Here is a 21,910-nt window from a genome sequence, read left to right on the forward strand (position 1 = left end):
GGATCTTTAACTCTGAGGAATTCTGATCTAGGTTCAAAGATGGCAAAATTTATACTAAAATCAAAGCAACAAAGAAAAAAATAAGACAAACTTTTGAGTGCCACTGTTATTCTTCCAGATCTACACCGAAACCCCTTTTTTCAAGACCTATTTTCAAAATGTGTGCAAAGCCTGCTCATCTGTTCTCTCCATCTGCTTGCTCCAGTTCACATTCCCTAGGAGAGGAACTGTACAATGCAAGAGACTGCAGCACCCAGATTCTGGCTTTAGAGTAGACTGGAGTTGCAGAGAAATTTGTGTGACAGTGAACAGAGAACATGAAATCCTCTTTCAATGCAAAGAATTTTTTTTCTTTTAAGTCCTTTAATCGAAATTGTCTTCTTAAGAAGTTACTGTACCCAGAAAATGAAGGAGAAGAGCCAAAAGAACATCATCTTTGAAACTGAGGCTACAATAAGACAGGTGACAGTCTCTAAAGTCCCCACTTTGGAAAACTAGCTGTTAGAGTTCTGTAAGTCATTTAAATGTTACTTCATTACTCTTTTCCATTCACAAAGCTCAAAAGCTTTGAAGTGGCAACCCTGCACCAACAGGATCTATACAAGCTACTTAATGACCAGCACACCAAAATTCACACAAAGCCCGCTGCAGACCAGCTCTCCACGGCTTCTTCTGTTCAAGACGGTTTGTCTGCGTGAACCCAAACACGGTACAAGATTATTAATGAACTGCAAACCTCAAAACAGAATAAAATCCCACTGCCTGCTTCGTTTGAGAAGAAATCTACTTGTATTCTTGCTTGCCCAGCTGGAAAGTGTCCTTGCCCAGGCCTGCAGCACTTAGGACAGGACAAAAGGCACCTTTCCTGCAACTTAAAGATCCTGTACGCAGATGCAGCACGTGCTCCTGCAACCCTCAAAGCCAGCCCACAGCCCAGATGATGCAAGATCAACCAAGAATAGAGAACTTAATCCTGATTGATATTCTCCCCAGGCTTCACTTCTGTTCCTCACATCTGGTTCTGATAGCGAAGGAAGGGCAGAGGGACTGTTCTCCCCAGAGCACGTGTTCTGCTGTACTTCCCCAGTAGGTATTTATTTGGACCACTGAGTTATGTCAGTATCAAAGTATCTGTCAGAAGCACTCGATGCAGCATTCTGACATGATTTATAAAGCTATCTGTGAAGCAAAGCTGACTCAGATCTGATGCTAGTCCAGTTCCGTCTGAATTAAAAGCTAAAGCCTCCACCTATTCCCTGCTGCCCAGGGAATGTGACAACGCTGACAATCTGCCACACGTTTTATATAAGGCCCAGCACAAAGGGAACCTCTGGCATCTCTGCAAAGTGATTTGCATTCCAAATGACTCAACTGGGAACAGCCAAAGTGCTACTGCCGCTTCTGACCCTGCGAGAGCCAAGGAGAACTGCAGGAAAGAAAAATAAATCGTGCCTGTTTAACATACTGAAGCTCAGTGGAAACTGGGACTTGGTTCATCCATATTTCTGTCAGGGGCATCACCCTAAATAATTATAGCAAAAGCTCCCTGCTTGAGAAGGATTGGGGGCAGAAGGAGACGCTGACTCGTTTATTTTAAGCACCTTGATATCCTGCATTTCTGAAACCTAAGCAGAAAAATCCCCAGGTGAATACAGAAAGACTAACCGTGTTTGTAAAAGTTAGAATATGGTCTTTATATATAATTTTATGAAAAGCAATGCTCTCCTGAGCCAAGAATAGTGTTCAAAGAAAAGAAGCTGGAATGCTCTCTAAAGCCAATGAAGTGAGCACTCATCCAGAGACAATAAGCTAGGACAGACTGTAGACCTAAGATAAATATTGAATATTGACACCTGGAAATATTATAAATCATTTAATTGTTATCATCCAAGCCTAGATTGCTGTTTCTAGCTTGCAATTTTACTGTGTGCATGCTTATTAGGATAGTTACACAACTTTGTATGAAAAAGGAAGATGCAATTCATCATTAAAACTGTGCAATATTACATTGGGACAGGAGAAGAGAAGAATTAAACATCTGGGAAGACACTAACACCAAGATGGGAACAGCAGCAACAACCATAAGCTTCTGTAGTGCTCCTGAAGAAATTGCTTTGGCTCCCTTACTAACCATACCTCCTGGCAATTCCATGAGAGCAACTTTGGAAAGTCAATAGAAAGTCATCTCAAAGAAAGATTACTGGTCTCATCACTAGCAAATAGTTGTTCCCCCCAGTTTGTGTGTTGATTCTTGACTCCCAAACACTTCTCTGAAGCTCTAAATACAGTCAGCTGTGGCCAGGATACCAAGCTAAAGACAGGTATGGTTCAAAGAGCAGACTTCAGACACCTTCCATCCATCTACTGTCCCTTGGAGGACACAAGCAATGGCAGCTTGACAAAATGCAACTACTAAGCAGCTGGTTTTTTTTTTTTTTTTCTTTTCCTGGGCTTATGAACAGCCCAAGCAGCTGTTCGGTCAATGCTGGGGAAGAAGGGAGGGTGACAACTCCTCCTGGGCATCTGAGCAGCTGCCAGCGCCGCAGTGCTGCAACCAGCTCCTCGCAGATGGGAGGACCAAGCCTGAAATCCCTCCTCCAGCATGGGAGGTACGGGACCACCTGTAAGAGGTACTGGACTGCTTTGATTCGATATAACAAGGTCTGCAGAGAACTGGGAATTAAGTCAGGTGCTGGTAACAAAGGTGAACGCTTTTCTAATGGCTGATATTTTCAGCTAGAGTCCTTGCGGTTTCCTTAGCCTTTGACTGCACTTGCTGATGCTTGTTGTAGCCACAGCGTGAAGCAGATAAACTGCACTCATCTCAGGCTTGCAAAAGTATATTGTTCTCTTTCAATAGCAGACAATATTTAACAACCAACACTTTTCATTACTTTACTTTGAAAAAAATAAACTTAAAACAGCTTTATTGGAATCATTTTCCTGGTGGAAATTTCAGGGTACTTCCTTTAAAAAAAGCACTCAAAATCTCCACCTCCCTAATAAAGGTAAGGAATAGTGCAGGCAGCTGCTTACGGGCTGGATTCAGAGCATGATTCAGACACCAAAAAACAAACTGCAATGATGTAAGCACTGTAATAATAATCTGATTGGAAATAAAACTGCCCATCTTCACAAACCATTACAATTCCATAATTAAGCATTTCTGAACATGTATGAGACAAACATACAGGTGCCCAGGAAAGGGATCGATTCCATTACCATGCCAGATTTCTTAGAATAACATTAAGTAACAGTAAGACCACCACAAACAGCAGCTACCAGTTAGGTCTGATGGAAAATGCTTTTGCTCAAGTAATTTCGGAACTCTAATAACCCTTTTAAGTCATATTCACCAATAGCTTACAAAATAATGACATACTTGCGCTATAATAAAGACCTATTGTACTGTTGAAGCCTACTGACACACATGGAAAACACTATCACCATAGTCTAGTTTTCAGCTGTTGAGTAGGGAACATGTTAATAAACAGCTCCAAGACTCTCCTGTGAAATGACCTTGCAGAGACAGGCACAAATTCAGAAACTTATAAACAAAGGAAGAATATAACTGCCTTTTCCCCCAGGAGAAAGCCTCTTAAAAGCAGTTTACAGGTTTGAAGGAGGCTTGTTCCGTTCTATCATCAACAGAATAGGTTGGGAGAGAGAACTGTCAGAGAAAGTTGCTTCAGAAGCCCTACTTACATAGGCAAGAAGGATGATAATTGTGGAGATTAATACAATTCTGACAACTTATTGGCCAACGGTGACAGAATCTGGGAGCCCACAAAACATCAGTGAAGAAAACAGGAAAACACAAAGGAAGTGCTGTTGTTATTTATGAAGTTCTGGGAGCGATTGGGAGTTCTGTGAAAACACCAGAAGACATCTGCACTGGAGGGAGCAGAGGGGAAGAGTGGAAGCTGCGTTAAGAACACCAAAACGCACGTGGAAAGAGCGGTCATCTAACCATAAAGAACATTTCGCACTGCTAGAAATAAGAGGTATGCAAAATTAATGAAAAGCAGAAACAAGGAATCCAACTACAAGTCAGAGGAAAAGAAATTACAGAAACACAGACAGGAATGACGAATAAAGTTGACACAAGGGGGTACTCTGATATTCAAAAAGACCTCTCTGCTTATTTAAGGATGATACTTCCAAGCTCAGGTGTTTATCCATGTTAGAAAACAATCTTATGATAATGAAACACCTGCACTGCCAGAGAAGGTGAGCTCAGGGAACTTTTTCCAATATAAATTCCATAGTACTTAGCAACATTGGGGAACACACAAATTCTTCAGATATTTTACAATTTTAGTCTAATACAAAATAAAAGTTCACTACAAAGAATTAAGTCTTACATTTTAAACCAGGCTTTTGTAAAAGCATACAGTATAAAGAGGAGTCTTGGCAAATCTTCACAGCAATTAAAACAGGTCTGGCTGCACATGTTTTTATTTTGATCTAATCAGAAAGTAAGCAAGAGCACATCCAAGCTGTCAACACAAGTGCAATCTCAAGGGTAAAATATGTTGTTTGAGATGTCCCAAATCAAATACTTCCGTAAACAGGGAAAAAAGCATAGTATTTGCCAATTACCTTGTCTAAGCAAGGCAAGAGCTTAATGCCAAGAATATGCATCAATTTTAAAATGAGGCTGAAGGGTGTTTTTTTTTTTTAACCACTTTTTTCTTCCTGCTCCCTTCACAACATTGAAGACGTCAAATTTTTGTATGTAAACATTTACCATAGATGCCTATTTTACGTAGTGCCAGACAGTAGAACAGGTGTTACAACCCTACCATGAGAAAGTTGTACATGACAGCAGTATATACTGCTACCTGAAAGTTACAGCCATCACCTAAAAGTTAGGTTTTCATGGGACACCTCAGCTGAACACCACCAGTGGAACAGCCGGCTACCCCAAAACATTGAGTAGCTGCTTCCAGAAATTACAAGTCTCTTTGCTACACAGGCCTATGCAGAACAACCTGAAAAACAACCGCTTGAGGCTAAAACTTGAATTCTGACTGTCTGCTCAAGAGGACAAAAAAGTAGATATACAAGTTTAGTGAGGGTCAGGCTCAGATGAGCTGCAAATGAAATACAGTCAAGTTGTGCCTCTCCTTCGGTTGCAGCAAAGTGAGCTTCGGGGGATTTTACTCTGCCAGGGTAAGACAGGACACTGAACTATGTCATCTAAATATGCCTACGTGCACATCACTGTTTTGAAATGCACCGTGCATTGCCATACTGCTACCAGAAACGTGGACGTTCGGAGCTCTGCTCCTTGCAGAACAGCACACGATTAAGGCATGTGATTAGAAAACCAGGAACAGCAGGAGTAGCCTTCCAAAGACGGGTGTGACAGAATTAACTTCAAAACACAGATTAATGCCTAATCAGATTCTTGTTGTGCTAGCCTGTAACACATTAAATAATTAAATCCATTGGTAATAAATAACAATCATCGTATAAGCAGGAACAAGCTTCCCAAATGCTCACCCTCCTTTGTTAAACAAGGAACTGCGCTTCAACACAATGCTGTTGTCATACTTCTGCATCAACTTCATAATCTACTAAGTCTAAGAGCTCAAAACAGGAGAGCTAAACAGCAAGATCAGTTAAGGAAACTGTTGGGCCATGTTTAGAATTCAGCTGACACATTATTTCATAACCCAGTTGCTCTGTTCTGACACTCGGTGAGATGTTTCTTAAGGACAAATCTGCATAAAATCAAAACAAGCAGTCATTGCTAAATCACCCCGTCCCATTCACAAGTCCAAACCACGCTGACACGTGTGAGATGGTGGAGCTCTGCCACTGCATTTCCTCCAGTTTAGCAACGAGCTAAGTCTGAACGTGTCCCTGCTGCACCCAGTGCACCCCAAGTCCCCCCCCCAAGAAGCAATGCAGCATTAGGATGTAGAAGAAAGGCATTACTTTGACTTTGCTACAGATCATTTCCTCTCCATCAACCTCAGATAGCACCTTTTTGCCTTCTATTTAAAGTCTGATGACACTGAGCACTATTAAAAGAATTAAGATCCTTCTGCTAAGCTACAAGATGCCCCCAGCAGACATTCTGCAGAAGATACTGCTTACTTGAGAACTGTTTTCCTTCGCATACACTTCAGGAACAACGTCCAAAAGCTGCTACCTTAGATCTGGATTTAACACCTAAACACTGATTACTGTCACATTTTTGATTTCTAAAAAATATTACTGTAATGTAACGCATTACCGTTCATTTTTCAATTTAAGATGTGTTTGGATTTTGGTAACTAAAACTCTCTACTCTTGCATTTCGTAACATCAGCAGGTGCTGGTAGGTGGCTTCTGTTTTGCTGTTTCTGGACAGCAGTTTCCATTCCCACCAGTGCGTGTGGAACTAAGAAACCCAGGGATTCCCAATGAGAGCAGTCTGCCATGGTCTGGTATTTTCTTCCATCTACAGACAACTTCAGTACAGACCCATCAATCTGAACAGTGTTTCCAAACAAATCCAGCAAAGCCCCCAAAGCACATGGTAACAGAAGCTTACGCAGGGACACTATAAAGTGTTTTTAGAACTTCGTTAGAAGCACATTGCGTAAATCTATGAGTAATTTTGATTCCACGGAATCCATGGATTTGGGGAATTACTCTGCTGCGGGAGCACGGTCTTTAGCTAAGAAAAAAATGTAATTACTTACAGTCACTAACAGTCCCACGGGCCTTTTCAGAGTCACAGAACTAATTATCCTTTCCGCTGGCTAAGGAAAAACGAGCCCAACTCCTGTTATTTCAGCTGTGGATGAGGTACCTAACATGCAGGAACACTGGGAAGAGGAAGTTCTGCAAAGCATTGAGCTTTGTGAAGGGTTTTCCCTGGCTTGCCTCTAAGGGACAATTGTTTCCTTAAGGCTCAGAATCCGTGCTCCAAACACACTTCTCTCCGCGTCCTGCTAAGTGTCAGACAACTCCATCTACTACTACCTGGTACACTTTCCAAATGAATATACCTACAAGAAATGCAGCGAGAAACAGATTAACTATAACTCTGTTGACACTCGTTCCCAACATTTTCAGTTACCAAATATAAGCAAATTCACGACATAAAATGATCAGAGATACACCAACTATGGTTAGACTATTGAAGATTGTTTTTCTTCTTTTTAAAAGCTTCAACTTCCGTGAGTCACCTTTCCTTCCTTTTCACTAATATTCCAGGGTAAGTTAATAGTAAAGAACAAAACTACAGCACACAAAATCAATTTTGAGCTGTGGATTAAAGCAGGTCTCAGGAATCCAGGGGAAGTTTTGCAGTGGATTTGGTATAGAGCTGAAATTCTTCAACACACTCAGGCAAAATGATCTGCAAAGCACCCTGCCATGGTTTTTGTGTATCAGTGTAGCTTACAGTTGCACCAAGAGACAGTTTGTGAGAAAAAGGCCAGCAGCACAGATTTGCAGCACGCAGTAAAGGTGCCACAGCCCAGGAGAGCAGCAACCCAGCTGCCAGCCCTGCAGCACCTTGCACCCAGACCAGGGACGAGCCATCAGATGGCAACAGCTCCCAATGGCTTCCTGTCCCTCCTGTCTCTGACCTAGTGACCTAAAATAATTCTCTTAAAACGCATTCGGTTTTGTCACACTTTGAAATGAGTACGTGTCTTGCCTCCTGTGCCAGCGGTTTGTCGATGTTTTGTTTTAAAGCAAACACAGGGTAATGAGAAATCTTACACTTGAAAGAAAACAGTTCTTGGAAGCCAGTGGTATCAGGTAGGTCTCCCGCTGCACTAGAGAAGAAAAAGACACCTTCTGTACACATCACTAAAAAAAACACTAGGAAAAATAACGCATGGCTTCTTCAGAAGTGCAACAAAGATTTATCTTGAGGTCTGCAACTTGTGCCAAAGGCTTGAAAAGATTTAGCAACGTCAGATAAATTCTCTGAACAAGGTATTGCGTTAGAAGTTGTTTAAATACTTCAAGAAATTTCTTCAGCACTGATGAACCCTGCTTTTTGGAACCCAGCAACTTTATTTTGATGATTTCTTCTGTATTCATTTATATTTTTGTTTACATTTGTTCCATAAATTCTAAATACCTCATTTTTATTTTAGAGGCTTCTTTGGTTTATATTCTTTTCTATAAATCCAAATAAAAATCTAGATTTCAGTAGAGTTCAATATAAAATCTAACTATCCTGTACTTAATAAGACCATCTCCATCACATAAAAAAATAGAAAGAACTAAAATGCTGTTTTACCTGCACTTCCTTCCTATTCCCATAATTGATTATAAAGGAGACAGCTACTAAATATTTTCTCCACCACACAGGCTTTTTACATCAGACAACATTTGTTCTGCTTTAACAGAAGTAGAAAGCAAAACCACCCATAAAACTGCCTTCCTGCCAGTGATATCATAGTCTAACATAACCTATGCTGGGAAAAGATGTCCTTCATTTAGGTTGATAGAGGACATCTGCAAGAATATATAAAATACGTTTATTCTATATGTGCACAGAAATACATACAAGGATATGCAGAGAGAAAATTATGTTTCAAATAAGATTAGCAGAAACGTACACAAAAAGTGTTTCACCAATTCCTTTAGGTCAATACCTATTTTAAAATTAACTTGAAGTTGAAGGTACAGAGACTTAGTGGAGTACCACATAAGAAAAAGCAAGTTTTGACACTAGCAATAAAAACTATTCATTTAATATGAACAGAGACAAAAGACAGAGATAAAAAAAGACAGAGATAAAAAGAGTGACAGCTGTTAGGTGGTCACCAGAAGGAATTTATATTCTGTTAAGCAGTATGTTGAGCATGGACAAATTTCCACAACATTAGAATTTTCAAATGTGTGTTCAAGCATAAAATAACTTGGAAAAAATATTAATTCCATGTGTGAGATCTGCTTACTGAGCTTTTTTTTTTTTTTTTTTTAAATAGGGAATCACCTCCCCGCAGGTTCAAGATGAGCAACATGCATAAATCTGTGTAATGTTTTAATTACTTTTAGCACCGACGTTGTCAAAACTGGTGACTGGAATTCATGTAAAGGTCAAGGCAGGAAAGCACACAGTTCAGAGTATGCATTATCAGCATTTGCTGTTTTCCTCTCTGATTCACCAGGCAGACAAAATAGTCCTAAGGTTGTGCAAGTAGCAGTATAAAAACTATGGCGCAGATATAAAGCCTATTTCTACCTGTTTGTAGAAGGGAAATATGATGACCAGGTTCACGACTGCCTAAGACTGTCACAAAAGGGCACTGTGAAGAATGCATGTTTTAAAGAACAGAAGAACAGCACTAGTCATTGTATGAAAATAAGACAAGCTTGTTGGCTGACCTTCATTTTCATTTTATATCAATTTAATTTAACTTAACACACTTAACTTCAAGAGCTGCAGAATACACATGGTCAACTCCTCCTGACCTTCAGGAACAGAAAACGCTAAAGAGAAGAGGTGTAGCACACTAGCATACCTAGTTGGCAGATGATGTCGTTGTTCTCCACCTCAAAAGCATACATGTATCAGTGATAAGACTGATAAGACAGAAGAAGGAAGATTTGAGAAGGCCGTGACTGTTCCAGTACAGGTTCATGAATTGATACTGTGCTTGGAAACACAATCACGGGGTTAATGGAATGGTGGATGCCAAACCTTCACTGTGCTGAAGTTAACACCAAAGGACCAGCCTGCATCTCACGGTTACACACGCTTGCAGTTCTTACCTCTAGCAAACAGGAAGCTATTTAAGGGAAGCCCAGCAAAAACGCAGATTGCTAAACAGGCCTCCTACATGATCAGGACAGGCAGAACAAGAACCACGGAGTGGCACTCCTCTTTATTATAGCAGATAATAAATATTATTATATTATTTTGCTAGAACATGGGGCTTTTTGCCTGCAGATTAGTTGCAGAAGTGTCTAAGGAAGTGTACCTAAGATAAAAACAGCTTCAACAGGCTTAGGATTGCTATATGCAGGTCTAAATTTCCCTGGAAAATTTCTGTGGTGTACAGAATTGGGAAGGTCAGACTCCACTAAATCAGAAGCAGCCACAAGACATTTCCATTAAGCGACGTCTAGTGAGAGGAAGGGCAGAAGCAACCATAGCACTTTAGAAGAATTCCATTCTAATTGTGACAATATGTAGAGAAATAACTAGGAAATTCCAGTTTCTAAGCAACCCCTGGTGCTTAAAGAAAGAACTGAAATGAAAACCTGTATAAAAAAAAGCTACCAGCAGTACAGCCATCAAATACAGAAACAGGCCTTTTCTGATTAAGCTAAATAATTCCAAAGTGAGAACATCTTCTAGAAAAATTAAAAGTGTAGTTAGCAGAACTGTGAAAAATCATTTTTAACCATGGATTTTTTTTTTATTTTTTAAGGTTGGAGAGTCCCACCAGCTATATTCACTAGTAACAGCAAACTTGGACATGGATAACCCTGTAAAGGGGAAGTCAGTAGAAACCTCAACTTTCAGCATTGCTCTAGACCAGCAATAGTCTAATTCTAGACTGCTTAACACAGGGCAATTGCTCTCTGAATTGTTGAGTACCATACAAGAATCAACAAAGATGCATCATAGAAAGAAAACCCTCTGTAAACTGTCATAAAAAAGCAAGCAAACTCAGATTCTGATATAACTTAATATTTGAAAGTCCCCACCATAAACAGCCAGTTGGAGACATGCTACTGCGAAAATTCTTCAGTTGCACATACTTTGTAGAATGCTAGACCTGCTGTTATATTATGTTAGCTTTTCATCTCAGCCAGGTTTGAAACACCTGTAAGATCTTAGGAGTCAGCTATTTCCTCAAGCCAAAACTCCCATATCCCTTCTACAGAAGAAAATGTTCCTTATTGGATAAAGTGTACGCTAAAGCTAAGTAACTTCTTTCAGAGTTATTGGCTTATTTCACTATATTGCATACATGTAAACATCATTAGAGAACAGGCTGTTTCAAATAGCATCATCTGTGTACTGCCAAAAGCACTTTAGCAATGGTTTGTGTGGCAAAAGAGTACTCAGGCAGAAGAGAACTATAGTGAAAGAGATTGCATTTTATTTACCTTGATGAGTCATCGTGACAGGTTCTTCACTGGATATATTGTTGTAAATGACCACAGCTGTAGCATTATGTGAAGCTGCTCGCAGTATTTTCTCTCTAAATGTACAGTTTCCTCGCTGTAGTAAAGCAATCCACTGCTTGGTGTTCGGTGGAACTTGGAAACGTGTTCGAGGGTCACAGCCCAGGCGATCTGCAACTGAAATTGGACACACGTTCAGACAAACGGCAATTTGTTAGAACATCCAAAAAGAAAAATAATTCAGCAAAACTTGAAGCTAGTTTTTGTTATGCGCTAGGAAGCTACTGCCCTCTGGTTAATAAAGCCTAAAGCTAATTGCATTCTTAAGGCAAAAAAGTCTTTAGAAGCTCAATCTTGCACGCTGAAAGCTGTCACTATATGCCCAAGAATTAGGCTCAGTAACACAAGCTATTTTTAACTCTAGTGCAGCTAGAACAGTGAATTTACATTTGAATCAATACCTGCCTACAGGCTGAAAAACACTAGAATATGGTTCATATGCTACAGGCATTTACAAAACAGCTCTTTATTAGTCATTCTGGGTAGGGTAACTTTTTTTTTTTGTTTTAATGCAGTCATAAACATCACTGCAGTGGAAAGTATAACTAAACAAAGGAGGCTGTGAACACGAGGGTTCAGAGCAGTTATCTACCGTGTGCAGGCTACTGTAAAAAAGGACGACATTAAGAGCTGATGTTGTAAAAACCCCACAGCAACATCGGCTTTTTACATATGCACATTTTGTCTACAGGGAAGTGCATTCAAATTTACGAGGAAACAAATGGTTTTGCAAACACGATGCACTCCAGTTGTTAGCTAAACAGCTATCGATGCTGCAAAGGAAAAGTAATAGAAATGGCAAATGCCAGACATATCTAATTTCAACAGTATGCAAAGCTTTTTTTTTTTTTTTTTTTTATTTTTTGATGCTGTAACGTACCCTGGAGCAACCAAAACCCACACGGATCTGCGTACAAATGCAATGTGGAAGATGACTTCACAGTGCAGCAGCTGAAACTGATGAAAGATGTTTCCGTTTACACAAGTGCAGACATGCACTGCAGTCTGACACACTGGTTGCATTATTAAGGAATTTTTAGAAATTCAGAGCCAAAAGCAACTTAAAATACACATTTACCCTGTCAAATGTCATGTCATCTCTGGCTACTAAAAATGGTTGGGATAAAGGGTGATTTTTCAAGACACTTTATCTACAACAATTTATCTACATAATAGTTCTGAAAACTGTTGCACTTCATAAGAGATTCAAATGAAGCGTCTCATAAAATTTCGTTTTAAAGAAGCGAGTTCGTCAGCTCAGGCTAGGGAATTTCAGCAAGAGGCCTACCACGAAAGCATCCAGTTTAAGGTATTAGCTGGAAACAAAACAGAAGGCATTTTTAAGTGCTTTCAGCTTAACAAAGCTCAGGTTAAAACATTTGACAGGTTAGACTATTGGGCTATTTAAATCTTATCTGAAACAGACTTTTCTCTGCTTACTCAAAGAAAATTAGCGTAGATGAATCTATCACAGCAGTCACACAGGAAATCGTTTCATCTCTTCATCTGGGCTTGAAAGGCCTCTCCTGGCCCGCTGGAAGGAGGGCGGGCAGCCAGATATAAGCAAATACTTCTCACAGTCGTTTTTCAGAACTGTATTAAGACATTTCAGGCATGGAAGGCTGTCTGCTGTATTTTTATACTTTTAGGGTTTTAAAGTTTTTTGTTCCTCCCCTCATATTTTTATTTTTGCATTTTCCCTGGGATCTGGGAACTGAAATATAGATTTGTGAAGCTAAATTTTAGAGAGTATTTTTCCCCATTACTCTGACATTATTACTTTAATACCCTTGGAAACTGCTGACCAGCACTGATCCCATAAAGTTGTTCTGGAGCATCAGGAACAGCAAGGATCACAGGTGTACGCTCACAGCCACTGCAGTCCTTAATACAAGACAACAGGGCATTTTTAAGAGGAATTGTAGTCCTTTTTGGAAATACAACAGAACCACAACATGGCACACGTGCAACCAACCTTGCTGGCCTCTATTAAGATAAAAGCCTTTCCCTGTTTCGTGCATGCTTCCCACTCGTTCAGAACATTTCCACTTAAAAATGAGAGGGGGAAGCACCAGCAAACTACGACAGGAAGTTTTGCAAGCCTTGAAAGCTCAAAAAAAAAAATCACATTCTTCTCTAGTGAAAACAGATTCAAGATTCTCAGGTATGAAACAGCCTTTGAAAGCTACCATTCACTAAATGGTCACTGTTCCACAGAACCTCCTCAGGCTGCTAAAATTAACTCTGAAAGCAGACACTGCGGCCAAAAATTCTGTAATATATGGGAAGGAAGAAGAGCAGAAACCCTACGGATTATGCACGTGGACCGAACGTGATCGCTTCAGTGCAATCAAAGCTAAAATACAGAGTGGTAACAAAAATGGCCCCAAAATCTAGATTATGGGTTATTAACTAGAATGGAAAATCAAAAGCAATAAAAGGGAAAACGCATCTGGAAAAGGGAGGTAGCATTCTGAAAAGTCTGTTATACAATCCGGTTTTATAAAGCTTATGTAGGCACCTTTAAACTCCAAATTTCAAGCCACGCAAATTGAAACACTGACAGGGAAAGCAGTAAGAGATAAAAACAGCATCTGTGGGAAAAGTAGCACAAATTTTCTACTACAGTAGAGATCAAAGTCTCTCAGAGCTGTGGACAGAGCTACAAAATGTTACTGGACCAACAGGATTAGGAAGTGAGATGTCCCAATACTGAAGCTTTCCAGGCGTAAACCAACAACCACCACGACACAAACAGCATGTTATCACTGATAAGGTGATTTGGTATGTCCTGATGAAGATTTAACTGACAATATTACTTTTGCACTAAGTAACAATAATATTACTGAAAATCTTTTTTTTTTTTTTTTTTATAAACCTGAACTGAGTAACTACAAGTCACTTGAGAATTAGTACAAAGTCACAACCCACTTTACATTAGCACCCTATTTACATCACACAGATGTTAAAGAAACTGTTTGCTTTTAACCAAATAAAATTCAGGAACAATAGTGAATAGTCCGTTTTTCTCTGCTCATCTTTTCAATACACTTAATACGCTCCATAAAGAGGCCAAGTCTTATAGGCATGCTCAGCCTTCCAACATAGCCAGCTGGCTACAATAAAACATCTGCTATACACCTAACCTGCCAGGCACATCAATTTGCATTGTAAGGGACAGATAAATGAACAGTGTCAGCAGGAATCATCATTGATAGCTCCCCATTACCATGTCATCTACGCTCAGTTGTCCAAAGTCCAGTTGGGATCTAGAAGACTGGGACTTGCAAATATTACCTGGATAATGTCCACGCCAGAATGAAAAGCGCTTTCACATTAAATTAGAGTTATTCTAAAACAAATCGCTAATACATAAAAAGATATGATCAGAAGTCACTCGTGCAACTTTATAATTGCAGAAAACGTAGGGAAACAGCTTCCTGTATGCTTATAGGCACGCTACTGTTCAAGCTAATTTGAAATATAAGTTATTTACTCCGCCTTTCCTTTCTTTGTGTCTGCCTATGTATCAAGAACACATTGGCAAAGACAGTTTTCTGTTAAGAGTGGTAACCTGCTGGGTTAAAGAGCGATGTTCAATTTTCTTGTAAATACCTCCCTCCCTACTGTAAGCCTCAACACCACTGTGGAGCCTCCTTACAGAAGGACCAGCTGGGATTTCAGTACCCACAAGTCAGGCTGCACGTTTGTTCCAGCTTTAGGAGAGCTTCAATTTCCTCTTGCACAACACACAAGACTGCTCAACTTGCATATAATTGTTTCTCCTTTTCTTTTTTTTTTTTTTTTTTTTTTTTAAAGTTCAAGAGCCCTTCCCACTGAAGGACGGTACTATTTGTGACAGCATTTTAGGGATTCATGTGAAAGAAGTTGATACTACAATAGATCCAACCAGGCTTCCTCAGCTGCTGAAGACTGAAGCCTACATCTGAACAGCAACAGCGCTTTCCTCCTCATCTTTTCCAGTTGCTCACCAGGTCCTTTAACTTTCCCCTCCAAGAGGGAGGGCCCATTTTGTGGTAGCAAAAATGAAATTAACAGGTCAGCTGTCAGAGCAATAAAGGCTTTGTCAGAAGTACACACCTGCCTGAACGTAGACTCTGTTCCCTTCTACCTCTGAACCACGACTGGGTTTGCTTTCCTTCCCATATGGGGTGTTCACACTGCTTTCGCACTGTCCAGAGCACACCTGTGATGGCCCACTTCAAAAGAAAGGCCATGGTTGTGGTGTTTGTTATCAAGAGTTGTCCCCCTTTCAACAGGGAAAGCTCACTGCCAGAACCCCACCATCCTGGGCATTAACTATTTGATATCATTCTTTATCTTACTCCTCCCCCCCCCCTTTCTTTTTTAAATGGTCAGATACCTCAACTGACTGCATCTCAGCTAACGCTCTGTTCTCTCAGGCCAGCATCAGTCGCCAGAGCTGGTCTCCACTCCACGTACAGAAATCGTTTCACAGTCTGACCTTCAGTCACTGTAATACAATAGGTGGAAAGACACCGTCGATATCTGAGGGGAGCAGATCCGAAGACTCACTGGGAAAGAAGGCAGCCTGCGGAAGATGCAATCCCACGCAGCCCGCGCTGCCCAGGCAGGCACCACGCAATGCACCCGACTGCAGAACTGACCCATGCAACGCGATTATGTTCCTGATACACAAAAAGGATAAAGTTTCCAGAAAGGGAATTCAGCTGGGAAATTTATAAGAGCAGCACAGCAGCATTGATTCTTTCCTATTTCAGGGAAGGCTCCTCGTACTTGCTATCCAATTACGGCTTAATAGCACACCTGTAACACACACGTTTTCTCCAATACATTGGTACTTGTGTTATTATCAGTACAGCCCTTACTCAAGCCAGTTATAATTCCTGCTTTTTAAAAGTTGCATTAATGAGTTAGACGTGGCAGCATTTTATTTTCAAGAGCTATTTCAGGTAATTGCTTTGACTAAAGGTGGCTTTACCACCAGGAGAAACTCTTTGCACAAGAGGCAATCTCGTTTCAGGGAAGAAGTTAAACAAAAGAAAGTCAGCGAAGCTGAGTCCCGTAATAGTTAAGATTTAATCTCGTTAGCTCAGTAAGTGTACTACAATTACAGCTATAAACTGCAATATAAAGACCAGTTTTGTTATCACTTAATGACTACTAATTAAGCTGGATACTGAGATGAGTGGTAAAGGACGCATGCACAGCACACACTTTTCCCTCCACTAAGCTGCACTTCTTGATGCATTTGCTTGTTCCGTTTTCTTACGGCTTGATGTTTTGTATTCCGGGCAGGAGGGAACACGCACTTCTGCCTGGATATCACCGAAAGCTCTGCAGTTACCAGGAAAGTGTCATTTTAGACCTTCTGCAGCTAAAACCTGTTCACATTTATAAACATTAGAACACATTTATAAAGTGTCAATGCTACAGAATGCTACAGCACCACACACAAGCTATACCTCCAACCCCGCTCTCATGCCAGTGTTTGTTCCCTACCTCCACCTTGTCCCAAGGTGTTTTTTCCTCCTTCCTAAAGTACTGTCCCAGTCCCCAGGGACATGAGCCAGGGCCCAGGAGCTCTCACACAGCATCACCTGCCCTGCGTGCAGCCCTTCCCATCCCAACCCATAGTCTTGGACTCACCGCCAGCATTTCACTTCCATCGGTCCCACCTCCGTCACCCTCTGGCCTCCCCACCCAAGCACCCAACCCAACAAACCTTGCCTCCTGCTGGCTGCCAGCAAGGGAACTGCTGAGATCATGCCAGGCTCCGCTCCCAGCCCTCAGGTTCCAAGCCCAGAGAAATCAGAACAACCCCAAGCTGACAGCCACGGGAGAGCCCTGCTAAGCACGGATAACATTTCTGAGGGAACTAATCCCCAAAGCGCAGCAGTTTCTACCCAGAATCAAAGGCAGTTTTCCATGACCTCTGGCTCAGCTCGAGATAGCGAGAGGAAGGTGCTGGCCAGGCCCCGTGCAAGCAGGCGGCAGAACGCCCATGCACGCACCTAAGGCAAGAGTTTTGGGTGAAGTATCTCGTTCCACATAGTTACCACAAAAATAACCAAATAAGGGACTGAATGGGAAGTGCTCAGTAACCTTACCGAACAGATGACACAAACCTGACCCGTGCTGTCAGAAAAGCTGCATTTATTTGGCTGTTAAGATGCACTTTGCTATTATGCTCCCATGCAGGATGACAGAAACAGTTTTTGATGCTCCACAAGCACCCAGATCCGGAAGCTCTTTAAAACTGCCTTCCAGTAAGAAGTCATTTGAGACACAACAAAAGACTAAGAGGTTAGGGGACATAAGGAGAGGACCTAGAGGTGGAAGAACTGAAGAAAGCTCAAGAGGGAAACTCAGCTGGTACCGAGCATTTAGCATGCCTCGAGAGATGTGCACACACAGGTGCTGTATGTGCACCTGATGGCCAGCTGCATCAGACAAATCACTCAAGCTCCACTTTTACAAGCAGCCATGGAATTACTGCCGTATCACTTACGGAGCAGCACTGCTTCTGAAAGCCAGTATCAATTTCATACGAGGGTCTATAAAAAGTCCAGGGAAGCTGTGCTTTGATACATGTATTGACATGGCAAGGTTGAACTGAAGAGAAGAGATTCTGCTAAAGAAACAGAAGTGACTGAATTTGTTCTGCACTGCAATTTAAGTGATGGGTAATCACAAGGGACTGACAACTTCAAAAATAATAAAATTGTGGGCATATTCAAGAACACAAGTTAACAAGCAACCCTACAGTGTAACACCTGACATCCCAGGCTGTGCTACTACAAATGGTGTATGCTCAGCTGCAGAGCACTGACTCTACACTAGTAAACTTGTAAACTAGTAAATCCATCTACTTCCCTGCAAGCAAGGAATAAAGGATCTTAATGCAGCATGTGAAATGTGACTTTGAAGACGTTTTAGCTCTCATGCAGATGACCCAATCCAGTGGTCTGTGAACAGGTCAGTTCCTGACTCCAATGCAGTTTCAAAGCCAAGGTATCTCCAAACAGTTGCAGAGGGCTTTTCTTCTCCAGATGCAGGAGAACTGGGGATCGAGCAGACCATTTACTGCTCTAGCTGCAGAGGCTGGCACTAGCTACTTGTGTTAAGAGCTATTAAGGAAAAAAAAAAAACCTTGCAAACAAGTGCTACAGCAATATAAACTGGCTGATAAAAAGGCATTAGAGCAATCACTGACAGCAGAACAGCATGGTCTTATCAAAGCCAGATATAATAAAACAGAAGAATGAAATCATGACTCTTAAGCGTTCAAGAACATCTTAACTAAGAGCATAACATACTCCAGATTTTCCTGCTACATGAAATATTTTAAAACCACATGAAGCGTGTCTTGGCAGAATTAAAACAAAATGCCTAGTATATAATTGTCTATACAGAACACTTCAGAAGAATTTTAGAGGAAGACAACAACAGCAGCATTCGCTTTAACTACCTTCTGTTGACAAACAGAAGGAGAGAACTGAACCTCCCCAACCACCAACAACAAAGTTTTAATGACTGCAGCATGTCAAAACTGCAGTAATTCAGGCCTGCAGTTTCACGATTCCTGCTGTGCTTTCTCACTGAAATTATTCATCGCCATATACTTCAGCAGCAAGGTATAAAAATACTCCTTACAGGGTGCTGAGTTATTTGGCTCTCCCCTCACCATTAGCTTCTGGTGAAGAAGCTGTCAGCCCCTCTGTGCTTTAATCTCACTTTAGTGAAGACTGTGCGTTGGAATAGATCAGAGCAAGAGAAGTAGATTTAAAAGTAATCAGTATCAAAAGTTTTTCCTTGACAAATAATACAGCTACTAAAAGAATTAAGTGATGTGACACCCTGCATGTATCAAAACACAACAGCCTTAACCCTAAACCCTTAACCCCAAATACCTCTTGCGATAACTGGTGGGTACCCAGCACTGTCAGGACAGCCTCCTTTAATGCAGAAAACACGAGCTGGGGTGTCTGAGGGATACCACGAAGCAGAAGACGAAGGAAAGACGGAGCCTACCTGGTGAGAGCTGACCGAAAGCATCGCTAAAGGTAAGATTTGAAGTATGAATGAAAGTCCTTTTGCAGCAGGCTTGCTCAAAGATTTGTTCCCTCACTCTGCCCCCACAAAGGTGCTATTTAAATATATTCTAATTAACACTTCATAAAGCTAATGAAATAGAGCTTCAATGAAACCGGCAAGCATGTGCAGATGCACAGCCTGCTCCATATATACTAGTAGCAGGTAAGAAGCTGCCTAGCAGGAGGTATTTGGCTCTGAAGAAGCATCAAAATATCTTCCTGATCTTAAGATTTGGTAAATTCTCAGGAGGTTTTAATAATACAGTAGTTATTGACTCTTCAGAAAAAAAAAAGAGACAAAACAAACCCTCTTAATATTCACCACTTGCAGCCTAGTTTTAATTGATTATATTATTTAATGCATTATTCAGAGCTTTACTGCCCAGAAGACAGGTTGGGACCACTGTGATCCATCAAGCGGTCCATTTCTTAAAGATGGCAGTTGAGATAGCGTCATGAAAGGTTTTTAAAATAAGATACTATTAAAATCACATCATTGTGACTGAATGCCTCATTTCAAACAAAAACCAAGATAATACTCTCACCTGTTTAAGTTAGCATTCTCTATAAAACCTAACATTTCTCAGAAAAGAACGAATGGACAACAGCCTCACTTAATAAAAATAAAACTGGGAAGCACGACACAGCGTTCAGCACTACAAACTTGAGCACGTTTTGGCCTGGACATGAGAGTAACAGCCTGATGGCTCCAGTCATTCTGAGTCTTGATGGACAGCTTAAAAAGCATTTTTGAGAAATGCTCACTCAATAATCATGACTCCATGCAGCTGCAAAAGCTTAAGGCCTTCCAGATGCATATCCATCGCAGTGAGCACCATGCAGCTGCTCTGAAATTCACAGTAATACTGTAACCGTGCTGCTAGCCATCTCTATTGACTCTTTATAGCTTAGAAATAAAGCCTACATCCCTCCATACGACCAGCCTACTCAGGCTAAACCCATTATGCTTCGCCGAGCTGTTATTAAAGCCAGATCATGGATTTTTTTTTTCTTTTTTCCCCATGGGCAACTTCTCCCTGCTCTTTTCCCAGAGCTCTCTAGGAAAGTCTGCAAAGCTCAGACAAAGGCCAACAGCCTCGCCGACGAGCGAGAAGAGGCTGAGGTGTGCAGAAACGGGAGCGGATGGAGTGGCAAGGAGCGGGGACCCCTGACAGCAGTAGTGGGGACTCCCAGGCAGCATCGGGGACCCCCAGCCGCATCGGGGACCCCTGACAAGTGCAGTGGGGACCCCCAGCCGCATCGGGGACCCCTGACAAGTGCAGTGGGGACCCCCAGCCGCATCAGAGACCCCTGACAAGTGCAGTGGGGACCCACAGCCGCATCGGGGACCCCTGGCAAGTGCAGTGGGGACCCCCAGCCTCATCGGGGACCGCTGGCAAGTGCAGTGGGGACCCCCAGCAACATCGGGGACCCCCAGCAGAGGCAGGGACCCCCCGCCAGCTCCTCCCCCCCCGGCAGGCCGTTACCTCCGTTGATGGGCACGGGAGCCACCAGCAGGCCCTTGACCTCCACCTTGGGGGAATCCTGCCCGTAGCGGCCGCGGTCGATCCTGAGCAGCGTGGGGCCGCCCCGCTCGGGGCTCAGCACCGTCACGTTGATGAGGGCGGTGTAGTACGCCTGGCTGGCGTTGTCGGCTCCGGCCGGCCAGAGCCAGCAGTGCCACAGCAGCAGCAGCAGCACCGAGCAGCCGCCGGACGGGGGCCGCCGGCCCCGCCGCGGGTTCATCTTGGCCTCCGGGCGAGCCGAACCGGCGGTCACGGCTGACCTGGGGCCGGGCCCCCCGCTCCGGTCCGGCACGGGGGGGTGGCAGCGAGGCACGTTATCCCATCTGCCGGCCCGGGGAGGGAGACAGAGCGAAAGCAGGCGGCGGGAGGGGGGGGAGGAGGAGAGCGCGGGCTCATGCCATGGGAGGAGCCAGGGAAGTGGCGGCGGGTCCCGCTCCGCTGAGGGGCTGGGGCTGGGGTGGGGGGGGTAGGGGCGAGCCCCGCTCCGCCGACCCCGCAGCTCAGGGCGCCGCGCTCATGCTGCCGCCGGGGGGACGCGGGCGGGCACCGGGGGCGAGAAGGAGGAAGAGGAGGCGGCCCCCGCAGGCGGCCGCTGGGCTGCGGCTCGGCTTAGTGCGGCGGGCGGCGCGCCCCGCTGCTGGCCCGGCCGGCTGCCCCGGCCGGCGGCTGCCGCCCCATGCCCGGCCCTGCCCTGCCCGGCTCCGCGCCCGGCGCCCCGACTGCAGCCCGGCGCTGCCCGCACTGCGCAGGCGCGCTACGCCCCGCCCGGCGCCACGAGGGCGAGGGGAGGGGCATGTGTGAGCCACGCCCCCCCCCATGGAGGGTGGGTGGGGTCACAGGGGGTGACGTCACGCGGGCGGTGCTGAGGGCCTCGGGGGTGGTCGGTGGTGGCTGGGGGCGAGCGGAGCTGTGAGGGGCTGCGGGGGCTGCCCCGGCTCCTCAGCGCCGCTCCCCGGCCTCGAAGCCGTCAAAAATAAACACGGGGGAGCTTAAAAGCACGCGTGGGTGGGTAGGAGGGAGAGCTGCAGGTGTGAAGGGCTGTGGGAAGCTCGGCCTCAGCCTGCGACTGCCCCTTCCTAGCGTGGGGTTCCTTATTTTGCGGTGCTGAAATGGGAAGCCTCA

General features: G+C 43.3%; 1 protein-coding gene across 1 annotated transcript in view; it reads right to left on the bottom strand.

Annotated features, from left to right (window-relative positions):
- RNF130 (ring finger protein 130) overlaps positions 1-21,526 on the bottom strand; it is a 40,556-nt gene extending 19,030 nt beyond the window's left edge. The window contains exons 1-2 of the mRNA XM_035570922.2: positions 20,750-21,526; positions 11,086-11,280 (exon numbers count right to left, since the gene is read on the bottom strand). Coding sequence (XP_035426815.1) covers positions 11,086-11,280; positions 20,750-21,008 — 454 coding nt within the window. The 5' untranslated portion in view covers positions 21,009-21,526. The remainder of the gene's footprint in view (positions 1-11,085; positions 11,281-20,749) is intronic.
- Positions 21,527-21,910: the final 384 nt, after the last annotated feature.

The sequence above is a fragment of the Cygnus atratus genome, chromosome 14 (assembly GCF_013377495.2).
Source record: "Cygnus atratus isolate AKBS03 ecotype Queensland, Australia chromosome 14, CAtr_DNAZoo_HiC_assembly, whole genome shotgun sequence".
Classification (NCBI taxonomy): domain Eukaryota; kingdom Metazoa; phylum Chordata; class Aves; order Anseriformes; family Anatidae; genus Cygnus; species Cygnus atratus.